Here is an 18,577-nt window from a genome sequence, read left to right on the forward strand (position 1 = left end):
CTTGTCTTTCATGTGAGCATCATCGAAATTTCAATGCCTAGCTAGGGGCGTTAAATGATAGCGCTTGTTGGGAGGCAACCCAATTTTATTTTTGTTCTTTATTTTTTGTTCCTGTTTAGTAATAAGTAATTCATCTAGCCTCTGGTTAGATGTAGTTTTATGTTTTAATTAGTGTTTGTGCCAAGTAATACCTTTAGGATAACCTACGGTGATAGTTAATTTGATCTTGCCGAAAAACAGAAACTTTTGCGCGCACGAGAATAATTTTCATAAATCACAGGGACGTGCATGCTTTTCAGTTGATCCTTTTTGCAGAAGATTAATAAACAAATTTCTTAGGACTTCCCAATTTCTCAGTATTTTTGGAGTGACAGAAGTATTCGAAAGTTACAGACTGCTACAGACTGTTCTGTTTTTGACAGATTCTGTTTTTCGTGTGTTGTTTGCTTATTTTGATGAATCTATGAGTAGTATCGAGGGGTATGAATCATAGAGAAGTTGGAATACGGTAGGTTTAACACCAATAAAAATAAAGAATGAGTTCATTACAGTACCTTAAAGTGGTGGTTTGTTTTCTTATACTAACGGAGCTCACGAGATTTTCTGTTAAGTTTTGTGTTGTGAAGTTTTCAAGTTTTTGGGTAAAGATTTGATGGATTTTGGAATAAGGACTGGCAAGAGCCTAAGCTTGGGGATGCCCAAGGCACCCCAAGGTAAAATTCAAGGACAACCAAAAGCCTAAGCTTGGGGATGCCCCGGAAGGCATCCCCTCTTTCTTCTTCGTCTATCGGTAACTTTACTTGAGGCTATATTTTTATTCACCACATGATATGTGTTTTTCTTGGAGCGTCTTGTATGATTTGAGTCTTTGCTTTTAGTTTACCACAATCATCCTTGCTGTACACACCTTTTGGGAGAGACACACATGAATCGGAATTTATTAAAATACTCTATGTGCTTCACTTATATCTTTTGATCTAGATAATTTTGCTCTAGTGCTTCACTTATATCTTTGTAGAGCACGGTGGTGGTTTTATTTTATAGAAATTATTGATCTCTCATGCTTAACTTATATTATTTTGAGAGTCTTTCAGAATAGCATGGTAATTTGCTTTGGTTATAAAACTAGTCCTAATATGATGGGCATCCAAGATGGGTATAATAAAAACTTTCATATAAAGTGCATTGAATACTATGAGAAGTTTGATGCTTGATGATCGTTTGAGATATGAGGATGGTGATATTAGAGTCATGCTAGTAGGGTAATTATGAATTTGAGATACTTGTGTTGAGGTTTGATACGTCTCCAACGTATCTATAATTTATGAAGTATTCATGCTATTATATTATCCATCTTGGATGTTTTATGGGCTTTACTATGCACTTTTATATTACTTTTGGGACTAACGTATTGACCCAGAGCCCAGTGCCAATTTCTGTTTTTTCCTTGTTTCAGTGTTTCGCAGAAAAGGAATATCAAACGGAGTCCAAACGGAATGAAACCTTCGGAAAAGTTATTTTTTGGAAAGAAAGCAATACGGGAGACTTGGAGTGCACGTCAGGGGATCAACGAGGAGAGTACGAGGCAGGGGGGCGCGCCCACCCCCTTGGGCGCGCCCTCCACCCTCGTGGGCCCCTCGTGGCTTCCCTTACCGACTTCTTTCGCCTATATATTTCCATATACCCTAAAACCTTCGGGGAACAGAATAGATCGGGAGTTCCGCCGTCACAAGCCTCTGTAGCCACCAAAAACCAATCAGGACCCTGTTCCGGCACCCTACCAGAGGGGGGAACCCTCACCGGTGGCCATCTTCGTCATCCTGGCGCTCTCCATGACGAGAAGGGAGTAGTTCACCCTCGGGCCTGAGGGTATGTACCAGTAGCTATGTGTTTGAAATCTCTCTCTCTCTCGTGTTCTTGAGGTGGTACGATCTTTATGTATCGCGAGCTTTGCTATTATAGCTGGATCTTATGATGTTTCTCCCCATCTACTCGCTTGTAATGGATTGCGTTTTCCCTTTGAAGTTATCTTATCGAATTGAGTCTTTAAGGATTTGAGAACACTTGATGTATGTCTTGCCGTGCGTATCTGTGGTGACAATGGGATATCACGTGATTCACTTGATGTATGTTTTGGTGATAAACTTGCGGGTTCCGCCCATGAACCTATGCATAGGGGTTGGCACACGTTTTCGTCTTGACTCTCCGGTAGGAACTTTGGGGGCACTCTTTGAAGTACTTTATGTTGGTTGAATAGATGAATCTGAGATTGTGTGATGCATATCGGGTAATCATACCCACAGATACTTGAGGTGACATTGGAGTATCTAGGTGACATTAGGGTTTTGGTTGATTTGTATCTTAAGGTGTTATTCTAGTACAAACTCTTGAATAGATCGATCCGAAACAATAACTTTGAGGTGGTTTAGTACCCTACAATAATCTCTTCGTTTGTTCTTCGCTATTAGTGCCTTTGGAGTGACTCTTTGTTGCATGTTGAGGGATAGTTATATGATCCAATTATGTTATTATTGTTGAGAGAACTTGCACTACTGAAAGTATGAACCCTAGGCCTTATTTCCTAGCATTGCAATATCGTTTACGCTCACTTTTATCATTAGTTACCTTGCTGTTTTTATATTTTCAGATTACAAAAACCTATATCTACTATCCATATTGCAGTTGTATCACCATCTCTTCGCCGAACTAGTGCACCTATACAATTTACCATTGTATTAATTGGGTGTGTTGGGGACACAAGAGACTCTTTGTTATTTGGTTGCAGGGTTGCTTGAGAGAGACCATCTTCAACCTACGCCTCCCACGGATTGATAAATCTTAGGTCACCCACTTGAGGGAAATTTGCTACTGTCCTACAAACCTCTGCACTTGGAGGCCCAACAATGTCTACAAGAAGAAGGTTGTGTAGTAGACATCAAGCTCTTTTCTGGCGCCGTTGCCGGGGAGGTGAGTGCTTGAAGGTATATCTTTAGATCTTGCAATCAAATCTTTTTGTTTCTTGTTTTATCACTAGTTTAGTCTATAAAAGAAAACTACAAAAAATGGAATTGAGTTTGCCTCATACGCTTCACCTTTTTAGTATCTTTCGTGAAAATTATGGAAAGGAAAATTGTGCTCAAGTGCTAGAAGAAGTATATAAAATGTTTGGCACTAAATCTTTGAATGATGAGCATGATTTCAATGTTGTTAGTATGAACTCTTTGAATATCCATAGTACTAATAATGATTGCACTAGTTATGATGAAAATGTCTCCTATAAACATGTCGATTTTTGTGGAGTGCATAGAATTTGCAAATACATACCAAAAAGGGAAGATAGATTTTGTAAGAAGCATAAGTACTTAGAAACTAAATGGTTGCAAGAAAGGCTAGATGTTTGTGCTAAAATTTTAAATTTTCTTGGCCGTACTTGTGAACTTTGCAATGAAAGTGGTCATTTAACTATCCGATGCAAATTGTTTCATGATCTAATCGTGTCCAAAAATTGTGATGGCTTGATTTCCCTTGCACATCATAATGAACTTAGTTTGCTTATGGGTTACGAAGAAATGAAACGTATAACTAACTATCTTCCAGAATTTGCCCGTTATAAACTTCTTGATTTTGATCTAGAGGAAATTTATATGTATTGTGCGGTGAATTGCATTGAAAATCCTTATATTGCCAACTACATAAAGAAAAGAAAACAAATAGAGGATGAAGAGAATACTAATGAAAGGGAAGAGGCTTCCCAATATCCTCCTATTATTTCTTATGATGAATCAGGTAACGAGGAGGAGCCTTCTATCCAACCAATCTCATCAATAAGGAGCTCAAGAAAGAGGATTGAACCCGCACATGATGTGAAGAAGAAAAAGAAAAAACGGAGAAGCAAAGGTAAAAAGGTATCCCTCCCAAATGATGTTGCTCCTACTACTCATTGTGATGATGATAATTGCTATACTATTGGTGCTATCCATACTATTAATGATGAGAGTGATTATGCTTATGATATGAAAAGGGCCAAGCTTGGGGATGCTATGTTTGATGAAGATGATGTTTTTGAAAATATATTTGCTGCAATTAATGTTTGTCCCAAGCTTGGGGATGCTACGTTTAATGAAGATGATATTTTTAGTCTCCCAAGTTTTGATATGCAAATTTATAATGATGATAGCATGCCTCCTACTTATGATGATTATATTGATGAAAGTGGGTTTGGAAGAGTGTCAACTTTAGGAAGTAATGATCCCACTATTTTGGAGGATATTGAATCTTTTTGTGATAATTATGAAAGTGGATTTGGAGAGGTCATAACTTTATTTAGTGATGATTCCACTATCTTGGAAGACGTTTCAATCGATTATGATGAGAACAAAGTTGCTACCTATGATGATTATTGTCATGATACTTATGCTATAAAGAGTAGTGATGATTATATTTATAAAACTTGTCATGATTATGATTACCCTTTTTCTGAACATTACTCTTTTAATGTGGAAACAATTTATAGTATTCAAGTCTCTTATGATACTCCCACTATTCCGAATGAGAAAAATGTTGCTTATGTGGAGAGTAGTAAATTTTCTATGCTTGTAGATCATGAAAATAATGCATTAGGTGCTGGTTATATTGTTGAATTTATTCATGATGCTACTGAAAATTATTATGAGGGAGGAACATATGCTTGTAGAAATTGCAATAATATCAAGTTTCCTCTCTATGTGCTTAAAGCTTCGAAGTTATGCTTGTTTTGCCTTCCTATGCTAGTTGATTATTGTTCCCATAAGTTGTTTGCTCACAAAATCCCAATGCATAGGAAGTGGGTTAGACTTAAATATGCTAGTCGTATTCTTCATGATGCTCTATTTATGTTTCAATTCTTATCTTTTATGTGAGCATCATTGAAATCATCATGCCTAGCTAGGGGCGTTAAACAATAGCGCTTGTTGGGAGGCAACCCAATTTTATTTTATTTTTTGCTTTTTGGTTCTGTTTAGGAATAAATAATCCATCTAGATTCTGTTTAGATGTGTTTTTGTGTTTTAATTAGTGTTTGTGCCAAGTAGAACCTTTGGGAAGACTCGGGTGAAGTCTTTATGATCATGCTGTAAAAAACAGAAACTTTAGCGCTCACAAGATTAGCTTCAACTTTTTACTGGTGAGTGGTATTTAGTTGATTCTTTTTGCATATGATTACTAGACAAATTCCTCAGGTCCAGCAATTTATTTTAGAATTTTTGGAGTTCCAGAAGTATACGTTTGATACAGATTACTACAGACTGTTCTGTTTTTGACAGATTCTGTTTTCTATGTGTTGTTTGCTTGTTTTGATGAATCTATGAGTAGTATCAGAGGGTATGAACCATAGATAAGTTGGAATAGAGTAGATTTTACACCAATATGAATTTATAATGAGTTCATTACAGTACCAAAAGTGGTGATTTATTTTCTTATACTAACGGAGCTTACGAGTTTTCTGTTGAGTTTTGTGTTGTGAAGTTTTCAAGTTTTGGGTAAAGATTCGATGGACTATGGAATAAGGAGTAGAAAGAGCCTAAGCTTGGGGATGCCCTATGCACCCCAAGGGAATATTCAAGGATAACCAAGAGCCTAAGCTTGGGGATGCCCCGGAAGGCATCCCCTCTTTCGTCTTTGTTCATCGGTAACTTTACTTGGAGCTATATTTTTATTCACCACATGATATGTGTTTTGCTTGGAGCGTCATGTCATTTTATTTTGTTTTGCTTGCTGTTTGAATAAAATACCAAGATCTGAAATTCTTAAATGGGAGAGAGTCTTCACATAGCTAATTAATTATTTAACTACTCATTAATCTTCACTTATATCTTTTTGGAGTAGTTTGTCATTTACTCGTGTGCTTCACTTATATCCTATGAGTAAATGGTTGAATGAATTGAATATCATAAATCTGTAATTATATATGTTTCATATGCTTATTCCATGGGGAGTAATGACTTTACATATAAGAAGTAGAGGTGGTAAATTTATTGAAGGTTAGCAAACCTTGTATTGGTCACTTGAACAATTCATGAAAGAATATTGAAGGAAGAGAGATTTCACATATAAATATACTATCTTAGACATCTTTTGTAATTGTGAGCACTCATTAAAATATGACATGCTAAAAGGTTGATGTTGGACAAGGAAGACAACGTAATGGGTTATGTTTTCTTATATCCGAAATAAAGTATATTGTCATGGATCGCCCAACACGTTGAGCTTGCCTTTCCCCCTCATGCTAGCCAAATTATTTGCACCAAGTAGAGATACTACTTGTGCTTCCAAACATCCCTTAAACCAGTATTGCCATGAGAGTCCACCATACCTACCTATGGATTGAGTAAGATCCTTCAAGTAAGTTGTCATCGGTGCATGCAATAAAAAATTGCTCTCTAAATATGTATGATCTTTTAGTGTGGAGAAAATAAGCTTTATACGATCATTGTGATATGGAAGAAATAAAAGCGACGGACTGCATAATAAAGGTCCCTATCACAAGTGGAAATATAAAGTGACGTTCCCTCGCATTAAGATTTTGTGCATCCAACTATAAAAGCACATGGCAACCTCTGCTTCCCTCTGCGAAGGGCCTATCTTTTATTATTGTCTTTTACCTTATGCAAGAGTTATGGTGATCTTCACCTTTCCTTTTTACATTTTATCCTTTGGCAAGCACCTTGTGTTGGAAAGATTCTGATATATATATCCAATTGGATGTAAGGCATCATGAACTATTATTGTTGACATTACCCTTGAGGTAAAAGGTTGGGAGGCGAATCTATAAGCCCCTATCTTTCTCTGTGTCTGATTAAAACTTTGGACCCATAAATATCGCGTGAGTGTTAGCAATTGTGAAACACTATATGATAGTTGAGTATGTGGGGTTTGCTAAATTAAAGCTCTGACATAGACTCTTCCTGAAATAAGATGAATAGTAATTGTTTGATGACTGATAACACGGTTTGTTAGTTTTCAAGAAAGTTTATGATCTATACTTTAACATGTGAATAGCATGTTACTTGATCATGAGAAGCTTTATGAGTTGAGCTACTGTTATGATATATAATGATGCTAGAAAAGGTGATTGAAATTATCATTAGTCAAACTTGTGCACCTGCTAGCATTCACACTTCATAAATTCTTTCTTTTATCATTTACCTACTCGAGGACGAGCAGGAATTAAGCTTGGGGATGTTGATACGTCTCCAACGTATCTATAATTTATGAAGTATTCATGCTATTATATTATCCATCTTGGATGTTTTATGGGCTTTCCTATGAACTTTTATATTACTTTTGGGACTAACGTATTGACCCAGAGCCCAGTGCCAGTTTCTGTTTTTTCCCTTGTTTCGGTGTTTCGCAGAAAATGAATATCAAATGGAGTCCAAACGGAATGAAACCATCAGAAAAGTTATTTTTGGAAAGAAAGCAATACGGGAGACCTGGAGTGCACGTCAGGGGATCAACGAGGAGAGCACGAGGCAGGGGGGCGCCCACCCCCCTGGGCGTGCCCTCCACCCTCGTGGGCCCCTCGTGGCTCCCCTTACCGACTTCTTTCGCCTATATATTCCCATATACCCTAAAACCTTCGGGGAACAGAATAGATCGAGAGTTCCACCGCCGCAAGCCTCTATAGCCACCAAAAACCAATCGGGACCCTGTTCCGGCACCCTACCGGAGGGGGAACCCTCACCGGTGGCTATCTTCGTCATCCTGGCGCTCTCCATGACGAGGACGGAGTAGTTCACCCTCGAGGCTGAGGGTATGTACCAGTAGCTATGTGTTTGATCTCTCTCTCTCTCTCGTGTTCTTGAGGTGGTACGATCTTGATGTATCGCGGGCTTTGCTATTATAGTTGGATCTTATGATGTTTCTCCCCCTCTACTCTCTTGTAATGGATTGTGTTTTCCCTTTGAAGTTATCTTATCGGATTGAGTCTTTAAGTATTTGAGAACACTTGATGTATGTCTTGCCGTGCGTATCTGTGGTGACAATGGGATATCATGTGATTCACTTGATGTATGTTTTGGTGATAAACTTGCGGGTTCTGCCCATGAACCTATGCATAGGGGTTGGCACACGTTTTCGTCTTGACTCTCCGGTACGAACTTTGGGGCACTCTTTGAAGTACTTTATGTTGGTTGAATAGATGAATCTGAGATTGTGTGATGCATATCGTGTAATCATACCCACGGATACTTGAGGTGACATTGGAGTATCTAGGTGACATTAGGGTTTTGGTTGATTTGTATCTTAAGGTGTTATTCTAGTACGAACTCTTGAATAGATCGATCCGAAAGAATAACTTTGAGGTGGTTTCGTACCCTACAATAATCTCTTTGTTTGTTCTTCGCTATTAGTGACTTTGGAGTGACTCTTTGTTGCATGTTGAGGGATAGTTATATGATCCAATTATGTTATTATTGTTGAGAGAACTTGCACTAGTGAAAGTATGAACCCTAGGCCTTATTTCCTAGCATTGCAATATCGTTTACGCTCACTTTTATCATTAGTTACCTTGCTGTTTTTATATTTTCAGATTACAAAAACCTATATCTACTATCCATATTGCAGTTGTATCACCATCTCTTCGCCGAACTAGTGCACCTATACAATTTACCATTGTATTGGGTGTGTTGGGGAGACAAGAGACTCTTTGTCATTTGGTTGCAGGGTTCTTGAGAGAGACCATCTTCAACCTACGCCTCCCACGGATTGATAAACCTTAGGTCATCCACTTGAGGGAAATTTGCTACTGTCCTACAAACCTCTGCACTTGGAGGCCCAACAACGTCTACAAGAAGAAGGTTGTGTAGTAGACATCAAGGTTTGCAAGTCCCATAGCATGCACGCATGGTAACCGTTGTGTGACAAATTTGAAGCATGAGGTATTTCTTTGATTGTCTTCCCTTGTGTGGAGGTCGGGATCGCGCGATGGTTAACTCCTACCAACCCTTCCCCTAGGAGCATGCGTGTAGTACTTTGTTTTGATGACTTGTAGATTTTTGCAATAAGTATGTGAGTTCTTTATGACTAATGTTGAGTCCATGGATTATACGCACTCTCACCTTTCCATCATTGCTAGCCTCTTCGGTACCTTGCATTGCCCTTTCTCACCTCGAGAAGTTGGTGCAAACTTCGCCGGTGCATCCAAACCCCGTGATACGATACGCTCTATCACACATAAGCCTCCTTATATCTTCCTCAAAACAGCCACCATACCTACCTATTATGGTATTTCCATAACCATTCCAAGATATATTGCCATGCAACTTTCCACCGTTCCGTTTATTATGACACGTTCCATCATTGTCATATTGCTTTGCATGATCATGTAGTTGACATCGTATTTGTGGCAAAGCCACCCTTCATAATTTTTCATACATGTCACTCTTGATTCATTGCACATCCCGGTACACCGCCGGAGGCATTCATGTAGAGTCATATTTTGTTCTAGGTATTCAGTTGTAATTCTTGAGTTGTAAATAAATAGAAGTGTGATGATCTTCATTATTAGAGCATTGTCCCGTGTGAGGAAAAAAAAAGAGAAAGAGTCTCCAAAAAAAGGGGAGTCTCAAAAAAAATGAGAGAAAAAGAGAGAAGGGACAATGTTACTATCCTTTTTCCACACTTGTGCTTCAAAGTAGCACCATGATCTTCATTATAGAGATTCTCTTATTTTGTCACTTTCATATACTAGTGGGAATTTTCGTTATAGAACTTGGCTTGTATATTCCAACAATGGGCTTCCTCAAATGCCCTAGGTCTTCATGAGCAAGCAAGTTGGATGCACACCCACTTAGTTTCTGTTGTTGAGCTTTCATACATTTATAGCTCTAGTGCATCCGTTGCATGGCGATCCCTACTCACTCACATTGATAATTGATGGGCATCTCCACAGCCCATTAATATGCCTAGTTGATGTGAGACCATCTTCCTCTCTTTTGTCTTCTCCACAACCACCATTCTATTCCACCTATAGTGCTATGTCCATGGCTCACACTCATGTATTGCGTGAAAGTTGAAATTTTTTGAAAATACTAAAGTATGAAACAATTGCTTGGATGAAACCGGAGTTGTGCATGATTTGAGTATTTTGTGTGACGAAGATCGAGCATAGACAAACTATATGATTTTGTAGGGATGAACTTTCTTTGGCCATGTTATTTTGAGAAGACATAATTACTTTGTTAGTATGCTTGAAATATTATTATTCTCATGTCAATATTAAACTTTTGTCTTGAATCTTTCGGATCTGAACATTCATGCCACAATAAAGAAAATTACATTGATAATTATGTTAGGTAGCATTCAACATCAAAAATTCTGTTTTTATCATTTACCTACTCGAGGACGAGCAAAAATTAAGCTTGGGGATGCTTGATACGTCTCCAACGTATCTATAATTTTTTATTGTTCCATGCTATTATATTATCTGTTTTGGATGTTTAATGGGCTTTAATATGCTCTTTTATATTATTTTTGGGACTAACCTATTAACCGAAGGCCCAGTGCCAGTTTCTGTTTTTTGCCTATTTCAGTGTTTTGCAGAAAAGGAATACCAAACGGAATCCAAAAGGAATGGAACCTCCGTGATGATCTTTCTTGGAACAAACGCAATCCAGAAGACTTGGAATTGAAGTCTGGAACTCCGCGAGGCGGTCACGAGGCAGGAGGGCGCGCCCAGGGGGTAGGCGCGCCCCCCACCCTAGTGGGCCCCACGGAGCTCCACCGACCTATTTCTTCCGCCTATATATACTCTTATACCCTAAAAACAGAGCCACGAAACCACTTTTCCACCGCCGCAACCTTATGTACCCGTGAGATACCATCTTGGGGCCTTTTCCGGCGCTCCCCCGGAGGGGAAATCGATCACGGAGGGCTTCTACATCGGCACCATAGCCTCTCTGATGATGTGTGAGTAGTTTACCACAGACCTTCGGGTCCATAGTTATTAGCTAGATGGCTTCTTCTCTCTCTTTGATTCTCAATACAAAGTTCTCCTCGATGTTCTTGGAGATCTATTCGATGTAATACTTTTTGCGGTGTGTTTGCCGAGATCCGATGAATTGTAGATTTATGATCAAGTTTATCTATGAATAATATTTGGTTCTTCTCTGAATTCTTATATGCATGATTTGATATCTTTGCAAGTCTCTTCAAATTATCGGTTCAGTTTGGCCTACTAGATTGATCTTTCTTGCAATAGGAGAAGTGCTTAGCTTTGGGTTCAATCTTGCGGTGTCCTTTCCTAGTGACAGCAGGGGCAGCAAGGCACGTATTGTATTGTTGCCATCGAGGATAAAAGATGGGGTTTATATCATATTGCTTGAGTTTATCCCTCTACATCATGTCATCTTGCTTAATGCGTTACTCTGTTCTTATGAACTTAATACTCTAGATGCATGCTGGATAGCGGTCGATGTGTGAAGTAATAGTAGTAGATGCAGAATCGTTTCGGTCTACTTGACATAGACGTGATGCCTATATTCATGGTCATTGCCTAGATATTCTCATAACTATGCGCTTTTCTATCAATTGCTCGGCAGTATAATTTGTTCACCCACCGTAATACATGCTATCTTGAGAGAAGCCACTAGTGAAACCTATGGCCCTCGGGTCTCTTTCCTATTATATTACATCTCTTTTATTTACATCGCATCTCGTTTACTATTTTGCAATCTTTACATTCCAATATATACAACAAAAATACCAAAAATATTTATCTTATTATCTTTATCAGATCTCACTTTTGCGAGTGACCGTGAAGGGATCGACAACCCCTTTATCGCGTTGGTTGCTAGGTTCTTGATTGTTTGTGCAGGTACTAGGTGACTTGCGTGTTATCTCCTACTGGATTGATACCTTGGTTCTAAAAAACTGAGGGAAATACTTACGCTACTTTGTTGCATCACCCTTTCCTCTTCAAGGGAAAACCAACGCATGCTCAAGAGATAGCAGTGCCTAACGGTGTTCAATTGGTAACACTTGGTTATTTCAAACAATTCCGTCTAATATGAACACGAAGGCGAGTTGAAAATCTCATAGTGTTTAATATCACAATTTAAATGGTATGAGTCGCACTATCCCACTTGTTTTTAATTGCTGGTGCGAATAGGTTCTCTCGGACTGCTCATTGAACTTAGTAAGAAAATTAGCTTGTTCTACATGGGACAAAGTGGTGTTTCCTGTGGAGCGGTTATTTGCTCACACCTGCTTTACGCACACATCCATATAAAATGGTATGAGCCGCACCATCCCAACTTTCTTTCGGAGGCTTCACTTTCTTCATCTACAACATCCATATGTCAAAGTTTTAACCTATACAATATTTTTACTAAGCAACCATCAATCCATACCAGTACACAATTCATATTAAGTAATGAATCATACAAAATTTTCACTACATACCATCAACATCAATCACTACATGTTTGCACCATCCAAATCGGCATAGAATTTAGCAAACAAGTAAGCATACAATTTTTTTTACAGTGCTAAATGGAGAAGAAAAGAGAAACAAAGATATGAGAGGGGGAGAGGATTAGAAAGAGAGGGGCATAGAGGCTGGGGACAAGAGGAGATCACCAGCAACACCGAGGCTAGGTTGGGCGAAGACGCTGCCGCCTACATGGCCTATGGGACGGGGCGGCGTGCGCGGAGGTGATGGGGATGGCAGCGGAGGAGGGGGATGGCAGCGGAGGAGAGGGTACGGCTAGCCGCCGAGGTGATGGGGAAGGCGATGGACAGGGCGGGATGGCGGCGTAGGGGACATGCTATCGGCGGATCCGATGGTGCCTGGTCGTTGCAGCCGGCTGGCGGCGCGAACCCTAACTCGGATCGAGTGCTTGTGGGTGGGATGACATTTTCTTGAATGGTATGACATTATTTTGAAATTTACGTGAACATCTTTTATATTGTATAAACATTTCTTGAAAATGTCACAAACATATTTTTGGAACACGTGAATGGTTTTTTAAATGTGATGATGAATTATTTGAATGATATGAATAATTTTACAAACTACGTGAAAAATGTTTTTCATTTTGTGTATTTTTTCTAAATTGGGACGAACAATGTTTTTGAATCCGTGGACATTTTTAAAATGTCATGAACATTGTTTTGAATGGTAAGAACATTTTTCAGAAGTTGCGTGAACAATGTTTTTACACTGCATGTGCAATTTTCTAGATTTCTTTTATGTGCGATGAAGCTTTTCATAATTTGCCCCAAGGTCCCCTCTGATTCGATGTATGTTCCACAACACTTAAGGTGTTGGTAGCATCTGCTGATCATAATCACCAAGCCCGTCGACTATGAGGGTATCTGTTGTGACTTCGACAATCTCAAGATATTGTATCGGCTCAATATCTCGAATGTTTTCGGGTAGGGTGAACGTGTATGTGTTCTTAGGGATGACTGTGTGTGCGTATATGTGAGCACCTCCGTTGTACTGTGTTAAATAACGGTACCAACAAACAAAAAAAAGATCTAGTAGTACAAAAAGTAGTACTAACCCTAAAAAACCAAACTAAGTAATACAATGGGTTGTACTGTGTTCACCCTAAAAAACCTACTAGTATAAAGATAGTACAACACGTGTCACCTTAAGATATACTCACACCGAAGTACTTCAAATGCACGGGAGCAGGGATAGCTTAGTAGCTTTAATTCTTCACCACTCCCATTCATTGCCCCACGGGCATTAAAACTGATAAATTGCGTTCTTCACCACTCCCTTGCCTGGTTTTGCAAGATGGAAAGATATCAGGTGCTACGGGAGCACCTAATTCAGGAGCTTCTCAGTCATTAGATCTGAGATTCAAAGGTCAAAGAGATAGCTTGCTCATTTATTCAAGAAACACCCCCGGAAGTCTGTTATTACAACCAGATCCAACGCATCCGTAGACGACCATTGGATTTCAGATCCAACGACTAGGAAGCTCCTGGAGCACCTAACACCTGGTATTTTCCCTTTGCAGGAGATGTTGTCTCAGGGCCCGGCTAAGAGCATCTACAGCCAGACTTGACAAATCCGGACCCTCAAACGCCCGTGGACGCGCCCGGACGCGTCCGCAGACAGTGACCGGGCACTTTTCAAATTGCGTCGTCCACATCCGTGTCTCTCATATCCGAACCCCTATAGCATGCAACGTCGATCAAACTACGTAGATCAACTCCGGACATAGAAATTGCACAATAGTTCTCCAAAAGATCCACCAAAGTTCACACAAACGACGGACAACTATATACTAAATCTAAAGCTTGAAATTAAAATCAACTTCACCACTTCCGGGCCGGCCCTTCCCCTTCTGGTCGCCGGCGTAGCTGTACCCGTCATCGGCTGGTGGAGGATCGTTTGATTCGTCGGAGGAGGAGCCGTCGTCGGAGGAGGAGGAGTCGATGATGACGAGGCCCTTGAGGTGCTGGATGGCCCAGTCCTGCTGGCGCCTAAGCTTGGCCAGCTGAGCCGCCTCCTTCGCCTTCTCCAAAATCTCCCGCTCGGACTGCTCGATGGCAAGCCGAAGAGCCTTGGCGTTCTTCCGGCGGAGGCGCCGAGCGTCCGTCTCCGCAGTCGTAAACGACCGGCGGTAGACCCACGCGAGGAGCCGCTGGTCCTCGTCGGGCTCCGCCGGTAACTCACGCCGGCGGCGGACAGAGCTCTCCACAACCTCCGTCTCCCTTGCCCAATGCCTCTCGCGGCGGGCGGCACGCGCCTCCGACTCCGGCATGCGTGTCTTGCCGGCGGGGCGGGCACAAGGACCCACCACTGCCCATGAGGGGGAGCAGTAGCCGGCGGGGCAAGGGGACGGCATGGGGAAGCAGCAGCCGGCGGGGCGATGGGACGGCGTGCGGGAGGCGCCGATTGCGCTGGCCACCTGTCGGAGCTACCCATGGGCCGGGAGGGGCCAGCGCCAGCGTCCGTGAAGCGCCAACAGGGAAGCGGCGGCGGCGACGGCGAGGCTGCAGATCCGAAGCTGCCCCCGGTGTCCACCTTGGACCGCTCCAAGGTGATGCGGAGGGCAAGCTCATACTCCGGATCCACCTCGTCGTCGGAGCGGCTGCCGGAGCTCGACATTGCGCCGGATTCGATCGGAATCGGTGAGGGGAGAGGAGAGGACAGTGCGAGAGAGGAGAGTGGGTGAGCTAGGGTTTCGGACCGACGAGGTTGATGGGGGTTTTTGTGGGACGTCCGTGGGGTCGGTGGTGGGCCAGACTTGTCAGGCGGACGCGCCCGGGCGTGCCCGGGCCACCCCATATCTGCCCCATATTTGAGCTGGATATATGGGGTGCCGGTCAGTCCGGACGTTTAAGGCCCGTTTGAGTCGTCCGTATTGATAAAAAACCTGACCGGGCAGTGACCGGGCAGCCCGCCCGGGCATATGAGGCGGTTTTAAGAGATCCGGCTGTAGATGCTCTAACCTCTTCATCAATGTGTGCGTCATTCTTGCCATAGGTCGTTCCCTGGGTCCTTTGGGGTGCACCACCCCAGCTCTTCCTACTCCCAGGCCATCTCAAAGTCTCACTGAAAGTTACTTGGTTGCCTGGTTTGGAAGTCAAGGGGCTGGGTTTTCCTAGTTTGGAAGATAAATTATCATTTTCTAATAAACTTTCGATAGAGTGGTTTTCTTATCTTAAGCAATTTATAGTATATGATTCAGTCTTAATCAGTGGTTTTTGCCGCTTGGCATAAAGCCAGAGCCAGCTGCAAGTAGTACATTTTTCATCTGGAAAGGAGATTCCACTTGTCTGATGCCGCGTGCGTTTGTTGAAGTTCCTTGTTTTAATCATGCAACGCTATCACTAATACCAAGTGAACACACATGGACTTGATTAGATTAATCCGCCTGTTACCTCTATCCGCATTGCATCAACCGTACCTAGCCTGGATTGCTCCGGAGATCCCATTTCTCGAAGGCATCGCCATGGAGGGGTCGGTGAAGTGCGACGCCAACTACACGCCCCTCACGCCGCTGAGCTTCCTGGAGCGCGCCGCGCTCGTGTACGGGGCGCGCACGGCCGTCGTCTTCGGCGAGAAGGAGTACTCGTGGCGCGACATGAGGGAGCGGTGCCTCGCCGGGGCGTCCGCGCTCGCGCGCCTCGGCGTCGGCCGCCGGGATGTGGTGGCGGTGCTGGCCGCGAACACGCCGGCCATGTACGAGCTGCACTTCAGCGTGCCGATGACTGGCGGTGTGCTGTGCACGCTCAACACCCGGCACGACGCGGCCATGGTGTCCGTCCTCCTGAGCCACTCGGAGGCCAGAGTCTTCCTCGTCGAGTCGCAGTTCCTCGGCGTTGCACGCGACGCCCTGGCGCTCCTCGCCGGCGCCGGAGCCATACCGCCTCTCCTTGTCATGATTGCCGATGATGACGGCGGCGGCGACAGGGATGGCGTGCTGGAGTACGAGGCCCTGCTGAGGAGCGCGCCGGGCGGCTTCGAGATCAGGTGGCCCGCCGACGAGTGCGACCCGATATCCCTCAACTACACGTCGGGGACGACGTCGCGGCCCAAGGGCGTCATCTACAGCCACCGCGGCGCCTATCTCAACACGCTGGCCACGGCGCTCGCCAACGAGATGCCGACCATGCCGGTATACCTCTGGACCGTGCCCATGTTCCACTGCAACGGGTGGTGCATGGTGTGGGCCACGGCGGCGCAGGGCGGCACCAGCGTCTGCATGGCCGGGAGCTTGGCTCCCAAGACCGTCTTCGAGCACATCGTGCGGCACAGGGTGACCAACATGGGCGGCGCGCCCACGGTGCTGAGCATGCTCGTGAACGCGCCGGCATCGGAGCAGAGGCAGCTGCCGGTCAAGGTGCGCATCTCCACAGGCGGCGCACCTCCGCCGCCGCACATCCTGGCCAAGATGGACGAGCTCGGGTTCAACGTCGTCCACGGGTATGGACTCACCGAAACGTATGGACCGGCGACGCTTTGCGTGTGGAAGCCGGAGTGGGACGCGCTGCCGGCCGCCGAGCGCGCGCGGATCAGGGCGCGGCAGGGCGTGCCGCACGTGATGCTGGAGGGCCTGGAAATCAAGGACCCGGCGACCATGGAGAGTGTGCCCTCCGACGGGCGCACCGTGGGCGAGGTCATGCTCCGGGGGAACACGGTGATGAGCGGGTACTACAAGGACCCGGCGGCCACGGCGGAGGCCATGAGCGGCGGGTGGCTGCGTTCAGGGGACCTGGGCGTGCGGCACCCCGACGGATACATCCAGCTCAAGGACCGGTCCAAGGACATCATCATATCGGGCGGCGAGAACATCAGCTCCATCGAGGTGGAGTCGGCGCTGTTCGGCCACCCCGCCGTGCTCGACGCGGCGGTGGTCGCCAGGCCGGACGAGCACTGGGGCGAGACGCCGTGCGCGTTCGTCACCCTCAAGGACGGAGCGAGCGCCACGGAGGCTGACATCATCGAATTCTGCCGGACACGGCTGCCGCGCTACATGGCGCCCAAGACGGTGGTCTTCGCCGAGCTGCCCAAGACTTCGACGGGCAAGACGCAGAAGTATCTGCTCCGTGAGAAGGCCAGGGCCATGGGAAGCCTGCCTCCTAAGCTGAGCACAAGCAAACTGTAGCATATATACACTTGCATTTTCTATGAGTTCCAAAAAAGCATTGTCTTGTAACTTCTGTGTTACTGTTATATTGCTACAATCCCGAATTTGCTATGCCGCAAGTAATCGGTAAAAACATGTAGTTTCAGTCGAATAACGCCTTTGGTGCACAAGCGGGCCCCGTACACTGATCCCCTTTTTTTGAACTTAAAAAAAATGGATTTTATGGCCTGAAAAATTCCAAAAAAATGTGTACAACCGGGCATACTGGTGTACTATAACTATGCAAATTTTCATGAATATACGTGCTTGCATGTTAGAGACACAAAAAAGATAAATACATTTAAAAAAATGGGCTTGTTTTCTGTTGATTTTGGGTCCGGAATTTTGTCTTTCTTGTGCAGCGTACAATACAACGTACTCCTCCGTCCCGAAAAACATGTCGCAGGCGCAGTTCAAAGTTGATTTTGCAAAAAAGCCCTTGTAGTTTTAAAATCGTCTGAAACAAGCCCCTCCGCCCGCTGTCTTCTTCCTCCGCCGTCGATAAGGGCCGGCGCCGCCCAGCTGCGCGACTCGCCGCCCATCAGGAAGTGCTCCGCCGCTGTCGCCACCTACCTGCTCCGCCGCCGCCGTCGCCAAGTACCTGCTCCGCCGCCTCCCCCGCTCAGACCTGCGTCGCCGCGATCCCCTCCCGCCTCGATTACCTGCGGGCATCGTCGGGACCTCCGGCCACGTCCACCTCGAGCTCGCGGGCGTCCACCTCGAACTCCCGCGCATCCTCCTCAAGCTCCAGCGCATCCTCCTCAAGCTCCAGTGCATCGTCCTCGAGCTCCCGCGCGTGCGCCGCCGCAATTCATCCCGGCCGCAATCCCCTACGGGCGTTGCCGGAAATTGCCTCCACGATCCGGTGGACCAGGAGCTCGCGCGCGTCCTCCTTCTCCCCTGCCCGCGCGCCCTCCTCAATCTTCCGCGCGAGCCCGTGCGGCTGC

At 44.4% G+C, this 18,577-nt stretch overlaps 1 protein-coding gene across 1 annotated transcript; it reads left to right on the forward strand.

The window, feature by feature from the left end:
- The first annotated feature begins 15,944 nt into the window (after positions 1-15,944).
- On the forward strand, positions 15,945-17,777 carry LOC123100497 (butanoate--CoA ligase AAE1-like). Its single transcript, XM_044522423.1, has one exon. The coding sequence runs from the start codon at positions 15,954-15,956 to the stop codon at positions 17,607-17,609; it is 1,656 nt and encodes a 551-aa protein (XP_044378358.1). The 5' UTR covers positions 15,945-15,953; the 3' UTR covers positions 17,610-17,777.
- Positions 17,778-18,577: the final 800 nt, after the last annotated feature.

The sequence above is a fragment of the Triticum aestivum genome, chromosome 4D (genome assembly GCF_018294505.1).
Source record: "Triticum aestivum cultivar Chinese Spring chromosome 4D, IWGSC CS RefSeq v2.1, whole genome shotgun sequence".
Taxonomy (NCBI): domain Eukaryota; kingdom Viridiplantae; phylum Streptophyta; class Magnoliopsida; order Poales; family Poaceae; genus Triticum; species Triticum aestivum.